The sequence below is a fragment of the Psammomys obesus genome, unplaced genomic scaffold (assembly GCF_907164565.1).
Source record: "Psammomys obesus unplaced genomic scaffold, mPsaObe1.curated_primary_1811, whole genome shotgun sequence".
NCBI classification, from domain to species: Eukaryota; Metazoa; Chordata; class Mammalia; order Rodentia; family Muridae; genus Psammomys; species Psammomys obesus.
The window spans coordinates 11,466,572-11,493,691 of NW_026590062.1; the positions used below are offsets into that span (position 1 = coordinate 11,466,572).

At 45.8% G+C, this 27,120-nt stretch overlaps 1 protein-coding gene across 5 annotated transcripts in view; it reads right to left on the reverse strand.

The window, feature by feature from the left end:
- Positions 1-27,120, reverse strand: part of Kdm2b (lysine demethylase 2B) — a 119,945-nt gene that overhangs the window by 11,915 nt on the left and 80,910 nt on the right. For 4 of the 5 annotated variants that reach the window (XM_055605998.1, XM_055605999.1, XM_055606002.1 and 1 more), the window contains 6 exons: positions 8,731-8,955; positions 2,378-2,521; positions 1,460-1,546; positions 1,022-1,282; positions 699-812; positions 83-121 (listed from right to left, as the gene is read on the reverse strand). In XM_055605998.1, the coding sequence (XP_055461973.1) occupies positions 83-121; positions 699-812; positions 1,022-1,282; positions 1,460-1,546; positions 2,378-2,521; positions 8,731-8,955 (870 nt within the window). The remainder of the gene's footprint in view (positions 1-82; positions 122-698; positions 813-1,021; positions 1,283-1,459; positions 1,547-2,377; positions 2,522-8,730; positions 8,956-27,120) is intronic. The other variant, XM_055606001.1, reaches the window with a different exon arrangement.

Below are 27,120 nucleotides of genomic sequence, written 5' to 3' on the forward strand. Positions count from 1 at the left end.
TACAAAGGCCACTGGTTGTGTTGCCTACAGCTCTGACAGCTGAAAGTGGGCTGCAGGTACATGAGAGAAGGGAAGATGGTACCTTTTTCCTGAAAAGCTTATCTTCTTTGCCAGGTTTTAGCTGTCATAGGGAAGAAAGGATACAGAGCTTGTTCTTGGACTGGAGAAAGATGGTCCCCTTTATACCACACCACACTGCAAGTGCAATCTCTTCAGCAAGGGCTAGAAGGACATCTTTCCACAAAGCCATGCCTTTCAATCTGACTAACAGACAGCATAATTCTGCCTGTTGCTTTCCCAGAGAATGATAGATATAATGGAAGATGGTTAATTGTTCCCACCCAGCTGACCTCCCACCAGAGACAGATCACAAATGGCAGTTTCCCACTAACAGCAGCACCACGGCTGAGGGAGCCCTGAACTGGAGACCAGGCAGGGGGCATCCCTAAACAAGCCTAAGCCAGGAGCTTCTCCAGGTGCCACCTTGTGGCAAGGCCCATTAGCAAAGTGGGGTTGGGGGTGGGGGGGAGACCAGGACCTTCCCAGCTGCAGCTTCCCCAACCAACAGAAGTTTCTCAACCTCACAGAACTTCTCAGGTCTGCCACAGGAGCATCACCAGGGGTACTGGGGAGTGAAGAGGAGGACAGCCTGGACTTGCAAGTCCCCAGGGCCTCAGGAGGGTGGGGCGTGGGAGCACCTGCTGCTGGAAGTAAGTGAGACTGGATCTCCACCAAGGGCTGAGACTGCTGCCTAGAGGGGGCCTCGGCGAGAGGTGAGAGGAGGAACCGGGGGACGTTTGAAGCGTCGAGGCCTAAAGGGGGTGGGAAGAGGAGTGACTTCGCTGGCTTTTCTCTTTCTTTTGGGCCAGGCTCTCAGGATTTGGGTGACCTGCTCAGGGCAGCTCTTAAGAGGCCAGGATCCTGAGTTCTACCCATTAACCTTCCCTGGTCCCCACCCCACACCCCACACCTAAGACCCGCCACACCACCCTTTTGATGCCCAGGGCCTCCCAGTTCTTACCCGCTTGCGTCCACTCAGCTCTTGGGGCTTCTCATATTTCCGCTTCCTTCTCAGGTGCACATCATCAGACTTTCGGCGTAGGATGCTATCTGAGGGCACCTTCTTGGGGTGCTCATCTGACCTGCGTCGGGGAGCCTCTTCACACTCACTCCTCCGCTTGGCAGGCTCCTGCCCTTCCTTGTTGTCCCGGTTCATCTTCTGCTCCTTGAGCAAGGAGCCGGGCAGGTTGGAGGCATACTTAAAGCCAGGGCCACGCTTTTGCTTGTAGGCCAAAAAGAAAGAAGAACAATCCAACTGTATATCTTTGAACTTGCTCTTCTTTTCCCAGCCCACTGCACCCCACTTGACTGACAACCAGGGATAGGTTGGTTGTGGCAAGGTCCAGCCCATCCCTTTCTGCCAACCCGACCCAACCACGGACTTGGAGTCCGCACTCACTTTCCCGGTCTTGCCGGCATGGTTACACTTCGGACACTCCCAGCAGTTGGGAAGCTCATCATTGACCACACCCTCTGATTCCTTAATCTGCAAGAACAGGACAGGTCTTAGTGGGCATAAAAAAGGGAGTCCAGAGGGTCCACAAGGATATAAGGTCTCTTTAAGGCACAGTCAGCCTCAGCATTTACATCCCTCCCCCAAAGCTGGATGCATCTTGCACCTAGCCAAAAGAAAGAATCCACCATCCTGGTTGTGTTATTTAACTCAGCTGAGCACTGGAGAAGTAGTAAAGCAGTAATTACCAGGGGAGGCTGGATTCCAAAGCCATGGATAAGCACCTTCAGGTGGGTGTGATGAGGAAACAAGGGCCAAAACAAAGCCCCTCACCCCTTGTAGCCCAAATATGAATGCATTCTCCTGGGACAGAGACATGTGGCAGCATAGAATGTGTTCTTCCCTTCCAAGGTGGAATCAGCTGCCTGAGCCAGGCAGGCACAGAGGTCACCCAGAAGGCAGTCCTGTCCTAGCATATCACAAGAACCGGTTCCTAGTGCAGAGGTACAGGAGAGCAACCACCCTTAGGACCCGCCCTCCCTGGCCCAGGTCCTTTTCTCACAGAAAATAGGAGAAAGGATCCTTGTTTTCTATCTCCTAAGATGTTTGGACCCTGTTATGGTTCTGAGGTACCAGGTGTTCAGAAGGAATTTATTCACTCAGTTATTACTTCGAACTCTTGCTGCCCTGGAGTTATTCCTAAAAGAGAATGCCCTAGAATGAGGGTCCTCTAGGAGCTCAGTATGCCACCTGTGTATCCTTACCACTGGAGCAGCAGTCTCTAAGGCGGGAACCCAGCTGCTACATCAGAATCAGGCCCTGAAGCATGGGGGGGGGGATATCCAGGGCCCTTAGGGATGCTACCTTAAGGCATCCAGGGTGGATGATCTCGTTGCAGATGGAGCACTCCATGAGCATGAGGTTAAACTTGCCTTCTTCCTCTTCCACCGTGTCCTCCTTCCCTGCCTCGCCACACACAAGGCACACAGCGGTGTGGGGCAGCACTGGCTGAGGACCCAAGAAACATGCAAGTCATCAAGGAGTAAAGACAGACCTCACTGGGGACTAGGCCTGTCAGGAATCAGGAAGCTGGTAATGGCGAATTTTCAACCAGTTTTCATACTACCAGTGCCAAGCACAAGAACTAGGAATACAGCAATGAACAAAACAGATAAAAATCTCTTCTATCTTGAGCTTAGCTTTTGGAGGAATGAGGCAGACAAAGGGAAGAACATTTTGTTTATACAGACAAATTTAAGTGTAGATAGAAGTCAGGCAAGGCTTCCCACTTGGAAAAGATCAGAAAGAATTGTGTCCACAGAGGGCTAAAGCTTTTCTTACCATTTTTATCAAGCCACAATCCACAGCCTCAGTACCCAAGACCCCAAAAGAGGACTGTGGAGCCATACCTATCTTGAGTAAGAGATAGGTATGTACTGTATTGCCTTCTGCAATAACAGTACAAAAGCATGGGTGGGTGAAAAACGTTGGGACTTCCTTACTTTACTAGATGCCTGAGCCTCCCATCCAGATAACCAAGTCACTCAGGACCATATGTGTACTGAAAAGATCACTAGTTCCACTTAATGTCTTTGATTATTAACTTTACAAAAACCTCAACCCTTGAACACACATCCTTTCCACACACGAAGTATGAACACAATACTTCCCCATGCTCAGGGACTGTTATCAGAGGAAGAGTACATGTGACTAAGTTTTGAGCTCAACTGACCACCAGGTTCTCCATAAAACATCTTCATTTTATTTTGTTTCTTCTACTATTTATTTGTTTAGAGACAGGGTTTTATACTGTAGCCCAGGGCATCTATCTAGAAACTCATGACCTGCCTGCTTCAGCTTCCCGTTACTAAGACTACTACCGGGAGATAACATGTCTAGCTTAGAACATAATTTTTATTTGAAAGAGTAGAAGAACCAGTAGCTGCTGTTGTATTTTCTTGAAAAGTGAACCTGTTATTAAGAAACCAACAAACAAAAAAAAAAACTTGTCAATTGATACAAATGACGAAAATCATGAATCTTCTAAGTGTAAATGAAGTTTTCCTTCACCTGGTAGTCCCTCCATGGCCAGGAAAAGGCTTTTTTATCAGAATGATGGTAATACTATCAAATGTGATTTATGTGCAGATGGTTAGAGTACATTGCAATCTTTGGGAAATGGCCTCAGTCACCAGTGTTTATAAGCATAACTGCAGAAGCAAGGGGAAGGCTGATAACTTTTAATGTAACAGTATGAAAAGCTGATTGTTACAATTTCAGATTCCATTTTGCAACTAACTTTAAGAAGTTAACAGGGGTTGGACTGATGGCTCAGCAGTTAAGAGTACTGTTTGCTCTTCCAGAGGTACCGAGTTCAATTCCCAGCAACCACGTGGTGACTCACAACCATCTATACTGAGATCTGATGCCCTCTTCTGGCAAACAGGTGTACATGAGTTAGAGCACTCATTTATAAAATAAATAAATCTTAAAAAAGGAGGAGGAAGAAAAGGAGGGAGAGAGGAGAAGGAGGAGGAGGAAGAAGGAGTAGAAGTTGTTAGATGTTGCCAGGACAACGATGACTCAATCCTTTAGTCCCAGCACTCAGTAGGCAGAGGCAAATGGATCTCTGAATTCTAGGCTAGCCTGGTCTACACAGTGAGTTCTAGGACAGCCAGGGCTACACAGAGAAACCCTGTTTTGAAAACAAGCAAATAAAAGAAAAGAAAAAGAAGCTGCCACTTGTGAGATTCTGATGGCTCTTGAAAGAACCCAGGCTTATCTGCAGAAGCAATTAGCATGTTCCTCCCTTGCTCAAGTGTCTGTGGGAGGCTGGATTTTTCCTCATTCTCTAACCAAATCAATATATCTAACATACGTAGAAGCAGATATGAAAATACAAGTCCTAATAAGCCAGACACAAGAGATTTACAGAAACATGCAACAATGCCACTCTTTCCCCTTACTACTTTAATTTTTGAAAATATGGAGTTGGCTCTCATAAAAACGTGTCATTTGTGAATATGCTTATTTTAAAAATGAACATAAAACATTTTAAAATTTCTAATTGTAATTTTAAATACAGCAATAATAAACAACAAAGATAATCAGGAATTTTCTCGGATCTTTTTATTTCCTTAAGATCATGTATTTTGGGTCTTGCTATACATGATGATACACAGTGAGGTCAGAGGCCAAGGCAGATCTCCCACCTTTCTGTGCCAATTAGTGCCTGATACACAGGGGAAATATCATCAGTTTAAATGAAAGTGCTTCACAAGGGCCTCAAAATAATCTGGGATACATATGTTTCACAGATAAGTTAAAAAGTCTTTGTGACACTGGGTATGGTGACAAACACCTTTATTCCTAGCACTCAAGAGGCAGATGGATCTCAATGAGTTGGAGGCCAGACAATGCTATACAGCGAGACCTACTCTCAAAAAACAAACAAACAAAACAACCCTCAATTTTAAGGAGCCTGTCTGTAGAAACTGCTGCTTTTGAGCACAGTTGTCACCTAGAGCTTAGCACACTTCAAGTGACCCATGACTATCTGCACAGGTGGGAAGATACAGGAATCCTGTACAGTGTGCCATCTTATCTCTGTAGTTGCCTGTAAGCATCTCCTTGAGCAGTCTTGTTAACAGGGTCTTACTCTTGTGTCTTCTGCTTTCCCTTGCACACACGGCTTCCTGAATTGGCTTAACTTTTTTTTTTTTTTTTTTTTAACCGACACTGCATTCTGTAGTTCAGACTGATCTGGCAGTTGCTTCATTCAGAACAGGCTGGCCTCACACTTCTGTCAGTCCTCTTGCCCCAGCCACTAACCTTTACCCACCTGTGACCCATATGCCCTGCCCCTTCCTTTAGGCTCCCTGTCTTCATATGGCTTCTTATACAGATATCCTCCTTGTTGTCCAAGCTCATCTCCACGCCAGGATTTCTGAGTAATTTACCTCTGTTGCCTCAGAATCAGTCTCTAACCTCAGACCTTCCTTTTGCTTCCATGACCTGTTCCACCAAGCCTGGCCCTACTCTATTCACACCACACAGAGTTCCTTGCTTTAGATGCCCTCATCTTCTTGCAGGTTAACAGTTTCCTGTTCAGCTTCTCTGACCTTGTTCACCTCAGGGTTCTTTCTGCCTTTCTTATCCTCCAAGAACCACTGCTTCAGATCACGCCTGAACACATCTTTTCCTTGCATTTCAGTGAGTGGTCTTTGTTTTCCCAAATACCACAGTAGCGGCTGTTTCCTCATCCCACACCCTTCTGTACCTTATAGAGAATAATGTTGGAGGTTGGTCTGATGCTTGTATATTGATGCTAGTTACTGGCCCTCAAGATCTGGTTACTCCCTGGGTACACCTATCCTTGTTGTGTAAAACATCCTAAGACATTATACCTGATTGGATGATTAAATGGCCTCTACCTGGGCAGGGCAGAATGGGGTAGGTGTGGTGGCTAACTTTCTGGGGCTTCGGGAAACTGACGGACAGGAAGAGAGAAGAAAAGAGGACACCACGATGGGTTAGTGTGGAGAAGGAACCACGTGGGCCGAGAGGAAGGACTACAATAAGGGTGTGGAAAGGCCCAGATGAAGAATAAAAGCAAGTATTTATAAGATTATGGATGGAAGGTAGCCCAGATAGGAATGGTTAAGGCAGATGGCATTGGATGGGGATGGGAGGGGATGGGGATGTTATTGAGATAGCCTAGGTAGAAATATCTGCCCAGCCCAAAGCAATTATGAAATCTAACAGGTGTCTACGTCCTATTTGATTGTGATAGGGGGTTAAATAATACTGCCACAATAATTATTAGGGCAAATAATAATAAACATTATATAGCCCACCTTTTTATTTAATACAACAGAATAATCACTCTCTTCATATTCTTTTTGGATGTATGTGTGATGTCTGATACTTCACAATTTCAGAAACAAAAGGACTAAAGGCATAGGCCTTTACATAGGCCTAGCTGTCCTGGGATTCTTATATAAACCAGGCTGCCCTTGAACTATCAGAGATCTGACTGCCTCCTGAGTGCTGAGATAAAGGCATGATGCAGGTTCAATTCCCAGCACCCATTTACTTGGTGCCTCACAGCTGCCTGTACCTTTAGTCCCAGGAGACCTGATACCCTTTTCTGACCTCTATGGGCATCAGGCATACACAGGCAAAACACTCATACAATGCATGCACATGGTGTATATAGATGCTGGCAAAAATGATCATACATGTAAGACAAAGTAAACAAAAATAACTTGAATTTGATTTTGAGGGATAATATGCAGAATATAAAAAATTTCTACAACCTACCAAAACAAAAGACCAAAAAATCCAACTGAACAATGATCAAAGGACTTGAAAGAAGATATATAAATAGCTAACAAGTGCATGAAAAGATGTTCAACATCAATCATTATTAGTGCAATACAAATTAAAAACCAGTGAGATACTACCCAATACCTATTAGAAAAAAAAGAACAGAAAACTCAAGAAAGTAATGTGGGCAAAAATGTGGGGAAACAGAATCTCTACACTTCTCGTGCAATGTAAAACAGTATCACCACTATGGAGATTACTCAAAAGCTAGAAAAACAGAATCATTATGATCCAACAGTTCCACTTCTGCCCACAGAGGCCAGACCTGAAAAAGGTATTCAAGTATTCATGTTCGCTGCGGCATTATTCACAAGAGGCAATAGGTAGAAACAACTCCAGTAGCCATAACCAGAGAACAAAAACAAAAAGGTGTGTTATACACCTAGTGTCAAAATTAACAAATTAGCCAGGTGCGTTAGCACACACCTATCATCACATGTAGGAGGCTGGTACAAGAGGACTGCCATGAGTTTGATGCCAAAAGGGCTACAAAGAAATACCATGGGCACAGTAAACAAATAAGCATACAAAAATTTCAAACTCAAACAATTCTGTCAGGCATATAATATTATTATCTTTGAGCACATTATGGTAAGTGAAATAAACTACTCATAAAATGACAAACCTGACCAATTTCTCAAACACATGCTATCTATAGTGGTTAAACTCTTAGAAGCTAGGCTGGAGAGATGGCTCAGAGGTTAAGGGCACTGCTTGCTCTTCCAGAGGTCCTGAGTTCAATTCCCAGCAACCACATGGTGGCTCACAATCATCTATAATGAGATCTGGTCCCCTTTTCTGGCGTTTAGGTGAACATGCACGCAGAACATTGTTTACATAATAAAATCAATAAATCTTAAAAAAAAAAAAAAAGAAAAAACCACACTTAATTAAAAAAAAAAAAAAAAAAAAAAACTCTTAAAAAACCGGGAAAAAATGGTTTGGAATATCAAAATGACCTATTATCTAGATCAGCTGCACAGACATGTGCACAAAATTAACACTGATGTACCATAAGCTTAAAAAATGGATAAGTTGGCACATTTTATGATATGTATTTTCTGACCACAAGTAACAAAGAACAACTTGGTATGAACATAAGAGAGAAGGAGAAGGTACCCAAAGCTTAGGGACTGGGGAACAACAGCATTCATGGAAAAGGAACTCACTCACCTAATATCATGTTGGACTCATGGACCAGTTCGCCAGGGTGGAAGAATCTGGTTACTCCAACTAAGGCAACTTTTTAAGGGGACAGGAAGAAGACCACTGGGTCCTCAGGGAATGCAAAGTCTAAGAGTGTGTGCAGGAAGGAACTAAAATTGAACCCAGCACTGTATCAGGTTGTAAGAGAAGCATGGAGTGTTTGGGGGAGCTGGCCAACTTCTCCATGGACCCAGCTCCACCCTGCCATATATTACCTCTCCTTGTCTAGGACAAAACTGACCTTCCACCCAAACTTCTGACTATGAAGAAAGGACAGGAAAGAAGGGCCCAGAATCATCATGAACTGGAACTTAAATGTTGGTAACAGGGGTCACAGGGTCAGTCAAGACGCTGCTCTGCCCTCTTTAATAAAAGGGACTTCAAAGTACTCAGCCATTTCAAGAAGGGAAGAGTTATAGACCACCAGTTAACAAATAGGTGTCTGACAACATGGCAAGGCTGCCCCAGTACAGCTAAGGGCAGCTGGAAAGAGCAGCACCTCAACTCCCTCATCCCACAGGGAACTCCTCTAGGGTAGGACAGGGGCAGGTCAGACTAGGAAGCTGGGAGCAGAAAGGTCCAAAACCCTGCAGGAGCCCCACCTGTGCCTCCTGTGCACTCACCGCGATACACTGCCGCATGATGCAGCTCTGCTTCATGCGCCCGGGGCCTCCAAACTTTTTCATGTCCTTGCAAAAGTGGCACTCTCCACACTCCGTCCGCAGGCAGGCCTCGCACTTGCGGCATCGCGTCCGGCGCCTGCGAGCTCCTGCTGTTGTTCGGTTGGCAGCCAACTTCACCGCTGAGGTCGGGCCCAACTTGCCCTTAGGCCGACCCACCACCCGGTTCTGGTTGAGAACAGATGGAACAAGTGAGATGGGAGGATTCAGGGGTAGCCAAGCACCTAGAAGAGGCTATCAGGTTGAGCTGTGTATCCAAGCAAGGGATGCTGAAGATGGCAACTGTGGTACCTCAGAAAATGACCATATTGGGATGGGATTCAGGGCAACTAGGTTAAAGGAAAGTAAGCCAGGTAAGTTCAAACTGCATGACAGGTAAACTTCTGAAAGAGACATGTACAGTGGGAGCACATATGAAGACACAGGGGAAAGAACCAGGTGACTGGCGTCCTTCTACAAGCCAAGGAATAACAAGGGCTACAGACTAACATCAGAAGACAGAAGCAAGGAAGGGTCCTCAACTTGAACCTTTGGAACAAATTTGATCTCGAACTTCTGGTCTCCAAAACTATGATTAAAGGCCTGTAGTTTTAAGCCCTCTTCTAGCACAGATTTAGGTAACTATACCATAAGAATCACCCTGGCTCCAGAGAGTTTGGGACCTACTGGCCGCTCTGACCTCTTCTTGCCCACTATACTTCCTAGGAAAGGAGCAGCAGGCCACAGTGTTCCTTTGATACCTGCGCCAGAACACCAGCCCTCTATCCTCCGAACTCAGCTGAGAAACACACTGCACAGGACCAGTTCACACACTTTTAGGGAAGCTCAGGGTCCCAGCACTTGTCTTATTCTGGCTGTTCCTCTGAGAGAAGGCATAGAAGAGCTGACATCACAGGGATCACATGCAACACAATAAGACCATGAGATACCTTGCCACCCAGATACCCAGGAGAATTGGGCAGTACCCTAAAGAGCGCACTCTGACTTCAGAGCCTCAACCCCAAAACTTGTCTTCAAATGTATCATTTCTTGTGACATGGTAGAAAACAGAGACTAGATAAAAAATAAAGCAGTGCTCAACAGTAAAGCAAGCAGCTACAGTTCTTGCCTCTAGTCTCCAGACCCTGATCCTCTGCTAAACCCAAGAGGCATGGTGTACCTGCCAAGCTAACTGCTGGGGGCCACTGTCCACCAAGGTTCTGAGACAGGAAGAACAAGTATGGTAGATAGTAATGTCTAAAGCACTGGTTTTCAACCTGTGCATTGCAACCACTTTTGGGGTGACCCTTTCACAAGGGTCACTTAAGACTACTGGAAAACATATTTACATTAAGATTCATAACAGTATCAAAATTACAGCTATGAAGTAGCAATGAAAATAATTTTATGGTTTGACAGCACCACATGAGGAACTAAATTAAAGGGCTGTAGCATTAAGAAGGTTGAGAATCACTGTTCTAAAGCATCCTTTTGTAGCATGAGTTTACTAAGACAAGTTTGGTCCCTCTTCTAGGAAGGGCACTGCTCATGTTCAAACCTATTAGCCTAACTGGCACTTAATGCTTAAAGTCGCTTTTCAAGGAATAGCTTATCCTTAGTAAACTTTTGTAGTTTGTCATACTTGGCTCTCACAAAGAATCTTATCCCCCACCCCCTGCCATAAAACAAAACAAACCTGGGCAATGGTGGTAGTTGGGAGGCAGAGGCAGGTAGATCTCTATGATTTCAAGGCCAGCTTGGTCTAAAGAGTGAGTTCCAGGACAGCCAGAGGTATACAGAGAAATTCTATCTTTAAAAACAAAAAGAATCCTATCCACAGGCTGAAGAGCTGTTACTATGCAGCTTGCCAGAGCCAAGGAACCCCTCCCATCACACAAATATCCCCTGACCTCAGGGGCTTTCTATGACACCAATCCACAGTAGGAAGAAAAGAAGTTTACCTCTTTCCATGAACACAGCCACACTGTCAACCACTACCTTCTCACAGACATGCTTTACTAGGCTGCTTTACTAGCAGCCTATAACGTTCAAGGAAGTGGTCAGGCCTCCGCAGTCCTAAGTTCTAACAGAAAAGTCTATGATAACCTATCTGCTCTGAACCCTAATTTGCTGTTTTAGGTTTTCTGGCCCATGTACCCTCATTTCCCCTGTGATGGGAGGAACAAGGATGAGCAGGGCCCCAGTCTAGAGGCCTAACCCACTCAACCAGTCACTCTTCCTTCAAGTAGCAGAATGTCCCACAGATCTCCTCTCATTGTCCTTACAGTGAGAGTCTGGGGTACCTGAAACATATACAAGACCAGTTAGTTTACTGTCCTTACAGCAAAGAGTCTGGGCTTCCCCAAAACACACACAAGATCTGTTAGTTCTACCATGCGCACATCTTTAGTGGGATACACCAGCCTTCACACTGTATACATCAGGCCAAGTTAGGTCTTCTACCAAGTAAATATATCACAACCAGTGCACAGAGCTTTGTGGATTTGACAATGACACATAAACTGTGGAACTAAAAACTCTGGCAACTGTCCAAACAGCAACAACAGAAATGCCTAGAGGGCAGCAGTGTTGACAATGGTGACAGGTAATTGTGATGGTAGGCATTTTCTGAACAGGATTTGTGAACACTGTGGTCATCATTTTATATACAATATAATCTAGTTTTCTAATGATAACTCCATGACAATTGCTTTATTGTCCCCATTTTTCAGATACACATCTAAAGTCAGAAGACAAATGCTACACCCAAGATTTCAAAGCCTGCAGGAGATGTGGACAGAGTGAAAGTATGGCAACAGGGCCACATAGTCCACCAGAAGCACCACATGCCCTCATTTTGAAGGTGCAGCAAGTAATGCCAAGAACACAGGCCCCTAGAAGAGTAGAGCCCAGAAGGCACCTCCTTCTCCATACTGTGCCTTTTGTTCCTTCTACCAGGGGCCAGTGTCCTCACAGGTCATTCATAAATTCCTAAAAACATGCCAGTGGGAGCATTAGGTTAGATGTAGAGAAGAATAGCACAGCATCCACCTGTAAGAGAAAAACCAAGCAGGAGGGCTTGTCATTGGTGAAAAACTAAAGACATTCAGTCCAAAGTTATATTAGCTGTCAAAGGCCAACAAGGCCAGAGGGACCTACCTTCCTTTGCTTTCCAAAGCAGACTTGCATCCAAAAGCACCTTCCTACCTCTAGAAAGTGAGTCTGCTTAAACTTAACTAACAGAGACATCCAGGAAAATGGCAGAGCAAATGACAGATAACACCTTTCAAAGCTCTTTCCCAAGACTTCAATTCCCGCCTTTTCTTCAAATCTAGAGAGGGGCTTTGGCTATGGCTTGAAAAAAATTGTCCAAGAAGAATAAAAGCAATGAAAGTCAATATAAAACTCCAGCTAGAGCTGGGCATAGTGGCGTATGCCTTTAGCCCCAGCACTTGGGAGCCAGGTGCAGGGAGGTTCCTGGCAGTCTCAGGATAGACAGGGCTACATAGAGAGACCTTGTCTCAAAACAAACAAACAAACAAACAAACAAAACGAAACAAAAAGTCCAATAAGGACTCTGAAGAACCAACCAGAAAACCCCAAGGCAGTAGAATCTAGACAAGTGTGAAGATAAAAAAGGGAAAACCACCTCATTTTGTCATGAAACTTTTCTTACAATCTTTTTTGCGATTACCAAAGCTTAAAACTCCACTTCTACCTCTTATTCTATACCACATGGAACCCAGCATGCCAGCTTCAAGGTCATTTATTGATTTTTTTTTAACCCCAGGCTAGCCCTGAGCATACCATGTAGTCAAGGTGGCCCTTAAACTATTGATCCTCTTGCCTTTACCTCCTGAGTGCTGAGATCATAGGCATCTATCACCTCTGGTTTATATAGTTCTAGGGATTGAGCCCAGACTTTATGTATGCTAGGTAAGCACTCTAAAAACTAAACTACATTCCCAGTCCCACTTGTTGATCTAATTGTCCAAAATCCACATCCTTAGTTCATTTAAAGATGGTTATTAAAACCCAAAACACATATTTTAAAGGTTCTTTCCCTAGGACCAATTCAAAAGCAACCCCCTTAAAAGGAAATGTCTCACTATGCAGCCCTGGCTGGCCTCAAACTCATAGAGATCTGCCTGCCTCTGCCTCTTCAGCATTGAGATTAAAGGTGTTCCACCACACCCAATTAAAAAAAAAAAAAGTTATGAAGGAGGTTCACTCATTCATTCTCTCAATATTTAATGAGTATATCCCATCTTCCAGGTACTACCTTCCAGAAAGTTCCTAGGTAAGATCTCAAAAATGCCACATCTATGTTACAGCCCCACACTCACACACATGTGTGGCCACATACTTTAAAAAAAATATGATAAAGTCATCTTATGAAAGACTGGGAAGACAGAAAGACCTGGAAGGGTCTGGAGCCCCACAAGGAGAAGAATAGAACCAAATAATCTGGGCCTAGGGGTCTTTTCTGAGACTGATACTCCAACCAAGGGCCATTCATAGAGATAACCTAGAACCCCTGCACAGAGGTAGCCCATGGCAGAACAGTCTCCAAATGGGCTCCCCAGTAAGGGGAACAGGGGCTGTCTCTGACATGAACTCAGTGGCTGGCTCTTTGATCACTTCCCCCTGAGGGGGGAACAGCCTTACCAGGCCACAGAGGAAGACTACAAAAGACAGTCCTGATGAGACCTGATAGGCTAGGGTCAGATGGAAGGGGAGGAGGTCCGGATTTGGAGGGGATGAATGTGGGGCTACAGCTGGGATACAAAGTGAACAAATTGTAATAAATAAAAAATTATATTAAAAATGATAAAGTCAAAGCTACAGAGAGCTCAGTTGTATGCTTATCATGTGCATGAGTCTGAGTTTGATCCTCAGAACCAAAAAGGATGAAGAAGAAAAGTTGGAAAAAATAACAAAGTGGAAGACTTTCAACTTCCTAGCTTCAAAACTTACTACAAAAGGGCAGTCAACAATAAGATGTGGTGCTGGCATAAGGACAAACAGATTATGGAAAAGAATTGAAGGTCCAGAAATAATTTCACCTTTTTTGATGAAAACCAAAATAAAAACAAACAAGACAACAACAAAACAGTTGGGGGGGGGAAATGTGTGGTTTTGTTTGTTTGTTTGTTTTCTTACACAAATGGTGTTAAAGATGGAAAGCCACATGTATAAAAATAAAGACAGGTACACCCATAATCCCAGCACTGGGGGAAGCAGGGGTAGGCAGATCTCTGTGAGTTCAAAGCCAGCCTGGTCTACAAAAGCGAGTCTAAGACAGCCAAGGCTACACAGAGAAACCTGTCTTGAAAAACCAAAAAAGAAAAAAAGGAAGGAAGGAAAAAGGTAGATAGGTTGGTTTTGTTTCAAAAATAATAATAATAATAATAATAATAAACCACTAGAAAATATTTGCATATCATCTACATTGTAAAGGGCTAGGATGCAGAATACATAATTCTTAACTTACTGATAAAAATGTCAACTTAAAATTGAGCAAAAGGGGTGGGGGGCTTAGTGGTTAAGAGCACCAGCTGTTTGTAGGACTCTGTATCCACAAGTGACGTAACAACCCCCTGTAACTCCAGTTTCAGGGGATGTGGTGCCCTCTTCTGGCCTCTATGGGCACTGCATGCACATGACGAACAGACACATGTGCAGGCAAAACACACATAAAATAAAATAAAAAATCTTTTTAAGTGAGAAAGCATTTTAATAGCTATTTCTTCAAAACACATAAAACACACAAATGGCCAACAAACAAGGACAAGATGCTCAGCATCACTAGGATCGAGAGTCTGCAATGTGCACTGGGGATTCATTCATTAACCCCCTCATTCACATATTCACCCACTCATCCACCCACCCAAGTGTTTTCTGGCTGTGAATTATGAACCACATTCAATCGAAATTCTGGGACTGCTGAGATGAGTAAGCCGTGTAGCCTACTCACAAAGACATTACAGTCTGGAAAGAGAAATACAGGAACCGCGTAAATGCAACATGATGAAACTACAAGCTAACTCTGAAGTGCTAGACACCTTTGAAAATATTTGTATCAATAGCTTATGAGGCAGGAATTATCTCCACTTATAAATGAGGGAGCTGCGGACAGTGCAGTTGAGTGGCCTGCTCAGTGTCACACTGCTAATAAAGGAGAAAACTAAGTTTTGAGCCTATGCAGCAACCCTTCTAATGTCTGGACTCTGGTATGCAAAGCCAGAAGGAATGCCTCATTTTCTGGGAAAGGTAGGTTGGAAAGGGCAATCCAGACCACAGCAACTGCTGATTACATGGGCAACAGAGGGAGAACAGGACTATACAGGACAGCAGTGAGGGTGGGGTTAGGGAGTGGACAGTCTAGGCAGAAAGAAGAATAAAATAGAGATGTGAAAGTACATGACACATTCAAGAACTGCAAACAGCTCAGCAAAGCTTCTGGAAAATAGTTATGAGGTAGTAGGAACATAATCTGCAGGGCCTTCTAAGCCATGTTAAGGAAACACACCCTGTACATACAGGACCTCACATACAGGACCAGCAGGACTATGTTCTGTCAACTGGGGAATAGAGATTTCACGGGCAGTAAGCAAGACTAAACACAAGCAGAGATCAGGTAAAAATTATGAAGGTATGAACAAAATCAGCAGACATGATGACAGCAGGGGATAATTCAGGACCCCGGTAAGGGGTAGAATATGGGGGTTCAGGCAGGACGAATTTCTGTCTGGCTTGAGCAACAGGGAGAGCAAGGAAGCCTAGGAGGTGGAGGAAACAATGAGGCTACAGGGAACACTGGAATCTATAGGGCCTAGAGAGCAACCCAAAGCAAAGATACACATCTGGAAACCAACATCAAACAAACAAAACAAAATAACAAAAAGTTTTACTGGGAGTGAGGGCCTTTACTCCCAGCACTCAGGAGGCAGAAGCAGGTGGATCTTTGAGTTTGAGGCCAGCCTGGTCTATAGAGTGAGTTCTAGGACAGCCAGGGCCAAATGGAGAAACCTTGTCTTGAAATACCCCCCCTCCTCTATAGCCAGGTAGGTGACGACACATGCCTTTAATTCCAGCACTTGGTAGGCAGAGGCAGGCAGATCTCTGAGTTTCAGGACAGCCAGGGTTACACAGAGCAGTCCTATCTCGAAAAGCCAAAAAAAAAAAAAAAAAAAAAAAAAAAAAAAAAAGCTTATGGTGACTACAATCGGGATGTAAAGTGAATAAATTATAAAAAATAAAATTAAAAGAAAAACGTTTCTACAGTCAAAAGCAGCCAAATGAGGAAAAATAACAAAATGTAGCTAAATGGGAGCTAGAAAGATGGCTCAGAGGTTAAGAGCACTGGTTGCTCTTCCAGAGGTCCTGAGTTCAATTCCCTTCCAGCAACCACATGGTTGACTCATCTCATATATAATGAGATCTGATGCCCTCTTCTGGCATGCAGGTATACATGCAGAAATGTAGCTAAATGTTTCTACAATTAACACAGTTTTACAGGTCTGTGGGCTTATAGCTACTTGGGAGCCTCAGGTAAGATCAAAAGATCAAGGCTTGTCTGGGCTACAGAGTGAGTTGAAGGATAACCTGAAAAAATTAGTGAGACTCTGTCTCAAAACAAAAAGAAAACCATAATTAAAAAAAAAAAAAGTGAAATAAAAAGTAGAGGAAGTGGCCAAGATGGCTCAGTGGCTGAAGACACTTGCCATTATGCTTGATATCCTGAGTTTGATCCTGAGACAACCCACTCCCACAGGTTGTCCTCTGAACTCCTCACACACACCAAGCACCATGTACTTCCACACACGTGTGTACACACAAAATAAATGTAATTTTAAAAGGGATTCAGTGGTAGAGAAGTTGCCTACTATGTTCAAGGACTTGAGTTCAATTCCCAAAGCTGGGGGCAGGGGAACACGTCTAAATTTCCCACCAGCCTACCACAAAGAAGACCACTGCCATCTATCCCTGTAAAGTCTTACAAACAAACTATTGCATCTTGCTGTACAACACAGCCAAGCTGACATCAAAAGTAATGCCTAGCCTCAAATCCCTCAAGAGTAATGGACATGCTACACACACACACACACACACACACACACACGATATCACAAGTGTTGTGAACCCTGGAATACACCATACCTGCAGGCCACAGTGAAGGTTCTAGGTTTGTTTATGTGCTGAGGGTAAGGAGCAAGAGAATAAAGAACACCCAAGGGATGGAGGGACCTCTGGAGAATCTCAGGAAGCTAAGGACCTTTCCCCTAGAAAAATAACACACCACCACAGAGTTGCCAAACTTTCCCATATACCTTCAGATAGGTTCACCTGCCTGGAAATTTCACTATCGAGCTGGGCTTTGAGTGGTATCCACCCTTTAACTTAAATATTTAGGAGTTCAACTGAGAGGAACCAGGTGTTCAAGGTCAATCCTGGCTACCGGTAGAATTAGAGGTCAAGAAAGAAAGAAAAAGAGGAAAACTAAGACTGAAATTTCACTATTCAAGGACTAGCAAGATGATGGCTCAGTGGGCGGTACTTCCTGCTAAGCCTAGTGACCTGGGCTCGATCCACATGGATGAAGAAAATAAAAATTCCCATAGGTTGTCCTCTGAACTGTACATACCTACACACACCCCTACACACACAAGACAATTTTTTTAAAAAGCTTCACTGTTTAAGAAACTATAATGCCAGGTTTCCTGGCATATTCCCAGTACTCAGGACACGGAAGGAGGAGGATAAAAAGTTCAAGGACTGCTTGAGAAATATTGAGACCCTGATGCCAAAAAAATACCCCTCTGAACCAAACCAGAGCAAACGACCACCACCACAGACAAAACAAAAACAACATACCCGGTACAACGGGTAACAGCGACTATCACTACATGAATTTCTGAGCTTTTCTCTCTCCTTTCCTAGCTATTATTTTCAACCAGTTGTAGCCATTTTTGTTGGGAAGAAAAATAAATAGTCCAAGACAGAAAAGACTCTTCCTGACAACTATTCTTTAAGGGACACCTCCTCAGACTGGACACCAGATCAGTTTTCTAATACATTCTGTATGGGAGATGGCACAGCCAAGGGTGCACAACAGCAAGAGGAAGCGAAGGGTCTCCTGAGAAAGTCGCTCTCTGGCCATCATTTCCTAGCTAGTCTGTAGGCTGTTACACCTAGGGACATCTGAGTGGCTGATGAAAGATGCGGGACAGATAGTTAACCCAGTATCACTGGTGGGTCAGCCCAGTAGGACAGGCTTAAATAAGCCTGATACTGCCCGGGCCTGGCTGACAGAATGGGACAACCAGAACTCTGGGTTCTGGGACAAGGGTTGTGGCAGCTCTTTTCCCATTTTGATCAGTGGAACAACTGTTCCCCACAAGACCTCCCTCCTCGGGGTGTTCGATTCTGCAGGTGGCCAAGTGTACTTGATCTCTACATGTCAGGACTCCATCACCCTCCTCTTGAAAGGCCTTTCCTTAAGGTGCCAAACACAGCCAGCTGGAAGGATAAGGTGCAGGGAGGGAGAATTCAGAGAAGACCTGGGGCTGGCAAACTTAGAAGTCACAGAGGCTCTCAGGGTCCACAAGACAATCTACTCTTCTCAGGCACAAAGAATCCCAGGACTGACAAAACTGATGAAGAATGTGGTGGTAGGGGTAGGGAGGCCAAGGGCACTGAGCCACAGCTGATATCCCCTGCTAATCCCCAAAATGCAAAGGACCTGAGCTGACATCAACTCTGCAGAACTCTGAGAAACAATCAAACAAACAAACTACTGCTGCTTAATGCCTTGGCTTAGAATGTTGTCTGCCTAGCAAACCTAAATGGGGAAAAATCCTTTAAAGTGTAAATGAAAATCTGGAGAGAATTTCCCTTGCCAACTGCTCCAGAAGAGCTATTCCAAGACTGACCCATGCAAAGAGGAAAAACTACGTGGCTACAGGAGTGCAAGGCCCCTTCCTAATAGCAATCTCTCCCTCCGGAAGAGCAGTACCTCAGAGTGTGTTCTTAAGCTCAGAGACAAGCTGGGTGTGGTGACTCACACCTGTACTCCCAGAACTTGGGAGGCCGAGGCAGGAAAATTACTGCAAGCCATGTATTAAGTAAGTACTGCAATAATAAACAGCAAGAGACTTGTCTCAAGAACCAAAACAAACAGCTCAGAGAGAGTCTTCTCCTGTCAAAGGCACTGGACCACAGGATATAATCAAATTAGAAAAAAAGAGGTAAGAGGAACCTCAACCCAGATGGACCAAAGCCTATATAGGACACTATTGGACACTAAGATGTATCCATGGTAACCGTAAACTATTGGCAGGATAGGTTAGGCAGATCTAAACTGAACCATGAGTTGAGGCACGAACTATGTAGCAAGAATTTGAGAGTCATTCACACAGGGAGAGCTACCTGAGGCACAGACATTCCAAGCCAAAACCTCGAACTGTCCCTGTGAGGCTCATTAACACTCAGAGGGTGGGCATGTCCAAAACCGTGCAGCAGGATCAAAAAACTAACACCGAACTCTGTTAAATAAAACTACGGAACAACACGCACAATACCATTCAAGTGGAACCCTTCTGCTTAACTTCCTCAGTGACGCCTAAGGTTGGGGGTGGGGATGTTTCGATATTTGTGCTCGAACGTCTTTACTCCACTAAGGAAATGCAAGCAGCATTATAAAAAGCATCTTATTCACACAGACCGTCCAAAGCCCACACGATGGGGTGACCCGTGCCAGTCCTAATTCCTTGGACGTGTCTACCTGGCCTGCCTTACTGCAGATGATATTTTACACGCTGAGCCTGCTTTAAAAGCAGCAGCACCTCAACTTTCTTCCCGGGTGTCCTAAACACGAACCTCGGAGTAAACCTTCGCGGTAAACACGCCCGGAGCTTTGTCTTACACGCAGAATTCTCCTCCGTCCTCTCCGCTCTGAGAGCGGTGCCGATTCTCGCGGCCGCCGAGGCCGAGAGCGATCGCCGGGTTCCGGATGGCCCGTGCCGGTCGCAGCTCGCACCCCTTCCTGTCTCGGCTGCCCACGGCGGGCGAGCGCGCGGCGCCCAGACAAAAGCTCGGCCCGTCGGCCCACGGGCCGCGGGCGTCCTCCAGCCCCGAGGCCGACGGTCCCGGTGCAACTTTGCCCGCGGGGGGCGACGAGGCGCCGGCGCCACGGGGCCCGCTGCGCCCCGCAAGCGCGTGGGCCGCGGGCTGCCGAGCTGAGGAGGGCGCGGGGCGCCCCGCAACTCACCCGCGGGGACAGGGCCCACGCCACCCGACGGCCAGGCCCGCAGGCCCACATTGTCCGCGGCGCCTCGTCCCGCCGCACACGCCCCCTCCCCGCGCCCGCCCCGGGCCCGCCGGCCGCGGCCGCCAAACTTTCTCCTCAGCGCGGCGTCGCGGCCGCATCAGCCGCCTCAGCCGCCTCGGCGCGTCAGGCAGGAGCTCGCCGGGTCGCGCCGCGGGTCCCTCCCTCAGCCCCACCCCGGGCCGCCGACCTGGTCGGGCTCCGATTCATAGTCGTCGTCCTCGGCGCTCACGGACATGGCCATGGCTCATGGTGGGCCCAGACTCGCGCGCGCTGACATGGCTGGAGCGCCGCCGCCGCCCGCAGGGAGCAGGCTCGGCTCGCCCTGGCTAGCGCTCGGGCTCCCGCGCGGCGAGGAGGGAGCCACCGCTGCCGCCGCGCGCCTCGCATGCCCGCGCGGGAGGGGGCGGGGCGGGGCCGGTGCTCATGCATATGCATAAGGCGAGCCAGGAAGGGGCTGGCCCCCCGGGCGGGCGGGCCAATGGCGCGGCCGCGGCGCTCGGCCCGCACACAAAGGGAGCCCGGCCTGTGGTGACACGGGGGCGGGCCCGTGGAGGGCTGCCGCGGGGCGCGTAGCGCGGGGACTGGGGCTGCGTGGGGGCGTGCCCCGCGCCCCGCCCGGATGGGTCTGGGCGCCGCGGGATACACCTAGGTGGCTCGCAGGGCACCGCCTCGGCTGCCGCTGCTACAGGAAATGCACGCTCAGCCTGGGGTGGGGTCTTTTGTGTGGTCCACTGGGGAGTCTCCAGAGTCCCAGGTGCACTGGCCACCGGGGCACGGCCCTCCGTGCAAAGCCAGGCAAGGGTGCCCGGGTCCCCGGCAGCAGGATCTGCGTGCGCTCAGAGATAGAGATCTGATGCCCAAGAGTCCCAGGGGCCCCCTACCCAAAGCCTGCAGGCCTGTGGGCCTCAGTAAGAACTGGGGCCTCCCGGGTTCTCTGGATGCCACGGCCGAGTCGCTAGCTAGAGGCTGCCCTCTCTGCTCTCCTGTGTTCGCCTTTCCAGGTTGAAATTCAGCGTCAGTTCTGAGGTGGTGCCGGTTCCAACCTCTTGACCAGGAGCTGGAGAGAATGCTTCAGATTCGGCCTTGAGGTGGACATACCACCCTCTGGGAGAGAACCACCACCGTCGCGTGCCCAGGAGCTGACCTCAGAGAGGCTGCAGGTGCTGCAGTCCAGGGCTCAGTAATCCTGGGAGATTGGCCGGGAAGGTGTAGGTTTCTGGATTCTTCAGCAGTGAAGAATTCTTACCATTTAACTCCAGAAACAGCCTAACAGGGCAGAACATCGTTGCTAGAAGTCCAGACTGACCTTCATTCCAACAGAAAGTGTACCGGCATTCACATCAACAACCCTTCCCCGAAAGACCAGCTAGTGACTTTTAGCCCAGATGACCAATGTTATTACAGATACCAAAATTACTGAAACACGAACCACCACCGAGGATAACTTAGGCTCAACACTTAACGAGCATACCATACATCTAATCCAAGGTGGTACTGCGCATACCTGTACCTGCTCTTGCTTCATCTACAAAATGGGACGGGTTTACTGAGTGGCTCTCTAGAGAGTAAGCTCCAATAACTACCAAGTCAGATGACCAACTCGTCGTGGGCATCCAACTGTCCTCTCATCTAGGCCACTGTTCAAGTCATCCACAGTGGGAACAGGGGCACTGGCAGGTTTGTTTTGGCCTGGGCTTTTCTATGATGGCAGGAGACCTTACCAATTAAAGCTCAGAACGCTTCCCGCAGAGCCGGAAGGAGTAAATGAGCAGGCATGTCAGTTTTACCGAGCGGATTTTTAAAGTCTCTGAAATTTATACACCCACTGATGCTATGGAAAAAGTCCCAGGGCTGACTTGCTCTTTTGGGAACACATCTTTGCTGAGTTTTCTCTTCCATTTTGTATTTCTAAGAGTCCATTGGAGGTTACAAAAAAAAAAAAAAAAAAAAAAAAAAAAAGCAACCAAAGACCCTAAACACGCACACTTCCTGAACAAAACTACCCATGTATAAGCTCTTAGGAAATGTTCCACCAAGGAAGAAGCCAGGTAAAGAAATGAGAAGGACCTAGGGTTGGGGGAAGAATGCTAACTATGGGACTGGGGGCATCTTAGGAGTAGAGTGTGCTTGTCTTGAATACACAGGCCCAAACTTTCACCCCCAGAAGAAAGAAAGAAAGAAAGAAAGAGAAAGAAAGGAAGGAAGGAAGGAAGGAAGGAAGGAAGAAGGGAAGAAAGCAAAAAGAAAGAAAGAGTGAAAGAAGGAAGGAAGGCAGAGATACCCAAACAGCGTATTACATCAAGAGTAGTCAGGAAATGGGATATTTTCCCCTCTCACATGTCTCCTTTGTTTAAAATCAGAAGCACAAGTCCATTTTATAGAACTGTCTTCAGGATGATGTCCTTTGAGGACTCTCAAAAAGATCACTTGTGTATTTAAATAAGTACATCGTGGCTCAACTAAGAGAAAAGGAAAGTGCTGACAGCTGAGATTCAGGAAACACCAAAATCATTCACAGCAGCTCAGAGCTGGGGGGCTGTAGCAGGTGAGTGAATGGAAGCCGACAATTAAAGAATCCCTTATCTAACATCATCCAGAGAAAGCCCCTAGCCAGCACTGTGCAGAGCATGCGAAGATCATGCTGTCATTTAAGGCACAGAACAGGTATGGTTTGCTGTTCTGCCAGATGTACACCACTGCACGGATGAAGAAACTGAGGTGAGCTTCTGCTAGGAAATGAACGGACTCCATTCCAATCTGATCCTGGCCCAATGAAGGGAGGATGTCTGTGAGTTCAAGGTCAACCTGGTCTCCAGTGGCCTAGACAACAGAGTGAGGCCCTGTCTCAAAAACAAACAAACAGCCTGGTTGTCATAATCCAATTGACATGCCGAATGCAGCAAAGAGCAAACGGAAATAAAACACTAAAAAAAAAAACAAAAAAAAAAACAAAAACAGAAAAAAACTCTTACTAGATTTTAGTCTTGTTTTGAGATGGAGTCTTTATGTGACCTTGGCTTTTTGTAGCCCAGGTTGGTCTCAGACTCACAACAATCCTGACGCCTAGGCCTCTCAAATTCAAGAATGCCAGATGCCTGTCACTACAACCCAATCATGCTAGATTTTATAAACTGTGGATTCTCAGTTTACATACAAAACCAAGGAGGGAAGACGTAGTTAGGAAGCTGGTCTGATCTCTGACCTTACCAGGGAAGACCGAAACCAAGTCATTCCTGTACTGGGTTCTCTCCTAAGCATGAGAAAGTGCTCGTCAGCCACAGCCCAATGGCCTCTTAGCGATCCTCTCCTGGGACATTCGAGGGGCTTCTTCTCTCTTCTATCTCTCTCAACCAAGGTCCCTTTAGCTAACTGGTGAAATTATCCAGCATCTGTTTGGTGTTGATAGGGTTCCAGACTGTATACGAGTAGAAACGATGTCCCCTGCCCAGCAGAACTGCCACCTTCAATTGCATTGTCCCTGCTGCACTCTGGCCATGCCTTACTTGGCCCTGGCCTCATCAAGAGTGGCCCTGAAGAACTGAACATGTTCCCTGATCCACACAGCCAGAACTTCCTTATTTTCTTAGAAAGTTTTCAAGGCTGATGCCACCCAGGCAGATGGTGCTTGCCCTGAGCCAAGAGGGTCCAGAACTTTCAGGACGAGATGAGGAAATAAACAAAAACACACGGATGCCAAGTCTTCCCTGGTCACAGTACCACCCACTTTCTTTCTCTTTGGATGTTCCTAAATATTCTATCAGTACCTATCAGATCCTGAGGCCTCAGGAATGTTCCCTGGTTCTGCCCAGACTTAGCCTCATCCAAGGGTGGGGAAAAGTTAGTGTGCTAAAATGAGAAGAAAAGAAACAGAATATGTCAAAAGGAGAGGCAGCTCGATATGAATGGCAATATACCCCCACAACCTAGAATGCAATGCAGAGGCAGTACCTGCATGTCTAAGATTTATTACTGCTCTGTATAAAGCAAGCTACCAAAAGGTGTGTGCAAAGTGTATCATTTGAATTGAGCTTGGTGGTTTATGCCTAGAATCCCAACTACTTGAAAGGCTGAAGCTGGAAAATGACAAATTCAAGGTCAGCCTTGGCTACAGTTCAAAGAAACCTGAACAAATTAGCAAGAACTTGTATCAAAATTAAAAGTAATCGTAAATTGGACACGGTAGGTCATGCCTTTAATCCAGGCACTGCAAGCAGATGCAGGTGGATCTTTGTTTTAGGCTAGCCTGATCTACACATGGGCCAGCCATGACTACATAGCGAGTCTTTGTCTCAAAGGAATAATTAATTTAAAGAAACTATTAGAACAATAAAAGATGGAAGGAGGGTGTGGTGATTTGTGCAAATAACCTCATAGCTTGGAAGGCCGGGGAAGAAGGACAGAGACCATTTGAGACCAGTATAAACTATACGATGCATTCCAGGCCAGCCTCAGTTATACGACATCCCGTCTCAAGAGACAACAACAAGACGAGGGATGGTGATGGGACTGACCATCTTCACCATTCTCACAAGGGTTTGCCCAGCCATCCCAAGAGTAGACACTTCTGAGATCACATAGCTTTTCGTTCACAGTGTTTTGATGAGGCCTCCCTTTCATTTTACTGTAGTTCTGTGGCTTGGTTTGGCTAAGCACATCACACCCTGTGAAGAAGCTATGCCGGCCCTACAATCTTATGTCTTTCCACCTACTCCCAGGGTAATAAACTAAAGTCTCATCTCCTTTTATATAGTCTTAAAGCTCAATGAATTACCCACAGTAGAACTTCAACTAACATTTATGGGTTTGTTTAATAATGAATTAAAGAAATTAACAGGAAAAAAATAATGCAGAGGGCCCTCTCCTTTGCTACTGTGATTATTATTCTCCAAAACAGAACACTGGGTCTCACTACCGCTGACCAAATATTCAACCACTCACCACACTCCTAGCTACAATGCCAATTCTCACCATCATCCTCAACCTTCCCACTTCTGGAACCGGGAAGGGGGACGTCAGACTGGGGACGCATTCACCTTTCACATAGACTCTGCTTAGAGCTAAGGGAGAAAGCCATCTGCAGGGTAAGGCCCCTTTCTTTGGGCCCATATCTCAAAGGCCAAGGGTAAAGATTAGGAATAGGTATAGGAAACAGGTAGAGTTTGGGGACCATTTGCAATGAATAACTGGTACCCTCTGGAGCTGAGGAACACCATTTGTGAATATGCCAGTTAGAAGGGATGACAGGGCTTGTGTGCGGTGTCATCCTGAAGTGAGGTGCAGTTTATGCTTACAGCAATAAAGAATGCATGCTTCATTTGTCTTTACTGTTATTTTATCATTTGTTTCTCTTCAATAATCCTTACCTTGCTTAATGCTAAAAGCAAACTGTTTTGCTGTGTTGCCCAGGCTAGCCTCAAACTAATGCTCCTCTTGTCTCAACTATCTCAGTGCTAGGATTATAGGCCTGTACCGCCATGCCTGCCTAGCAAAAGGCATTCTGGAAAGTCATTCTTAATAGACAAGAGAAATAAAAAGCACGTGTAAGTCCTGCCACATACCAAGTTAGGAGTCTAGGATTACCTGTTAAAACTACTTTGAAGAGCATCATTTTGACAAACAGAAGGCTGCAGTAATTTTGGTTAAAGAAATTACTAATAATACTTAATTGCTTTTTATTTACTCCCTCAAGACACATTCTACAGCATTTAAAAACCACATATATTTATTATATGGGCACTCTCAATAGAACTGAGCTTTCTGTTAAATGAAGGTTCCTTTCCTGATTGTGCCTCTTTACTTTAACAACATCAACCTATAAATATTTACATATACTGGAAGATTTGAGAGTATGCACAAGATGTTTTTAAAAATTGACTAACTTAAGCCAGGCAGTGTTGTTGTGGGTCTTTATTCCAGCACTCAGGAGGCAAAGGCAGGCAGATCTCTCTGTAAGTTGGAGTCTAGCCTGGTCTACAGAGTGAGTTCTAGGACAGCCAGGGCTATATAGAGAAATTCTGTCTCAAGTAATCAATTTAACTAATTAATTATTAATTAATTAACAGATGACTGGCACTGACCTAAGAAGTGTTTTCCCATCACCCATCCCAATTCACAAATCATTGACGACTTTTTTAAAATTTTTATTCTTTATATTAATTACAGTTTATTTACTTTGTATTCCAGCCCAGCTGTAGCCCCCTCCCTCATGCCCTCTCCCTCCCACTCTTTCTCGTCTCCTATGCCCCTCATTGATGACTTTAAAAGTCATTTGGGGTGGGAGTCACCAGGGGATCCAAAACCCCTATTCTGGTCTCCACAAGGATCAGGCATGCACCCTGTACTGGGACATACAGACAGGCAAAACACACATGAAATAAAATCAATGAATCTTTCCTTTTTTTTTTTTTTAAAGTTACTTTTCTTTCTTTTTGAAACAGGGTTTTACTTTGTAGCTCAGGCTGCCCTGGAACTTGATACTTAGTTCAGGCTGAACTTGGGCTTTCTCTTTTAAAACTTTGTTACATTTTCCTAATGTGTGTGTGGTGGTGGTGGTGGTGGGTCATGATCCTACAACAGTTCACACATGAAGAAGGGAAGAGGACATATTGTGGGGACAGGGTCTTTCACCCCAAGGAACTCAGGGATTAAATTCAGGCTTGAAGGCAGACATCCCCCACTTTTTGTTTCTAGGTGTTTTGTGTTTTTTGGTGGGCGGTGTGGGGGGGGGTACAGGGTTTCTGTGTCGCCTGGTTGGCTTATATGTGCCACTACGCCCAGCCTGAAGACAGTTACTCTTACCTACTGAGCCATCTCACCAGCCTTGAACTGGCGCTCTTAACCCTCCCGCCTCAGGTTCTTGAGTGCTGGAGTCATTTATCTCCTGGCTAAGCCCCATATTAAACATAAACATGCAGTTTGGATCAGAGAAGTGGAGGCTGGAGGTATACATCCTCGAAGAACACTCTACCTACCATGGTGTGTGTGTGTGTGTGTGTGTGTGTGTGTGTGTGTGTGTGTGTGTG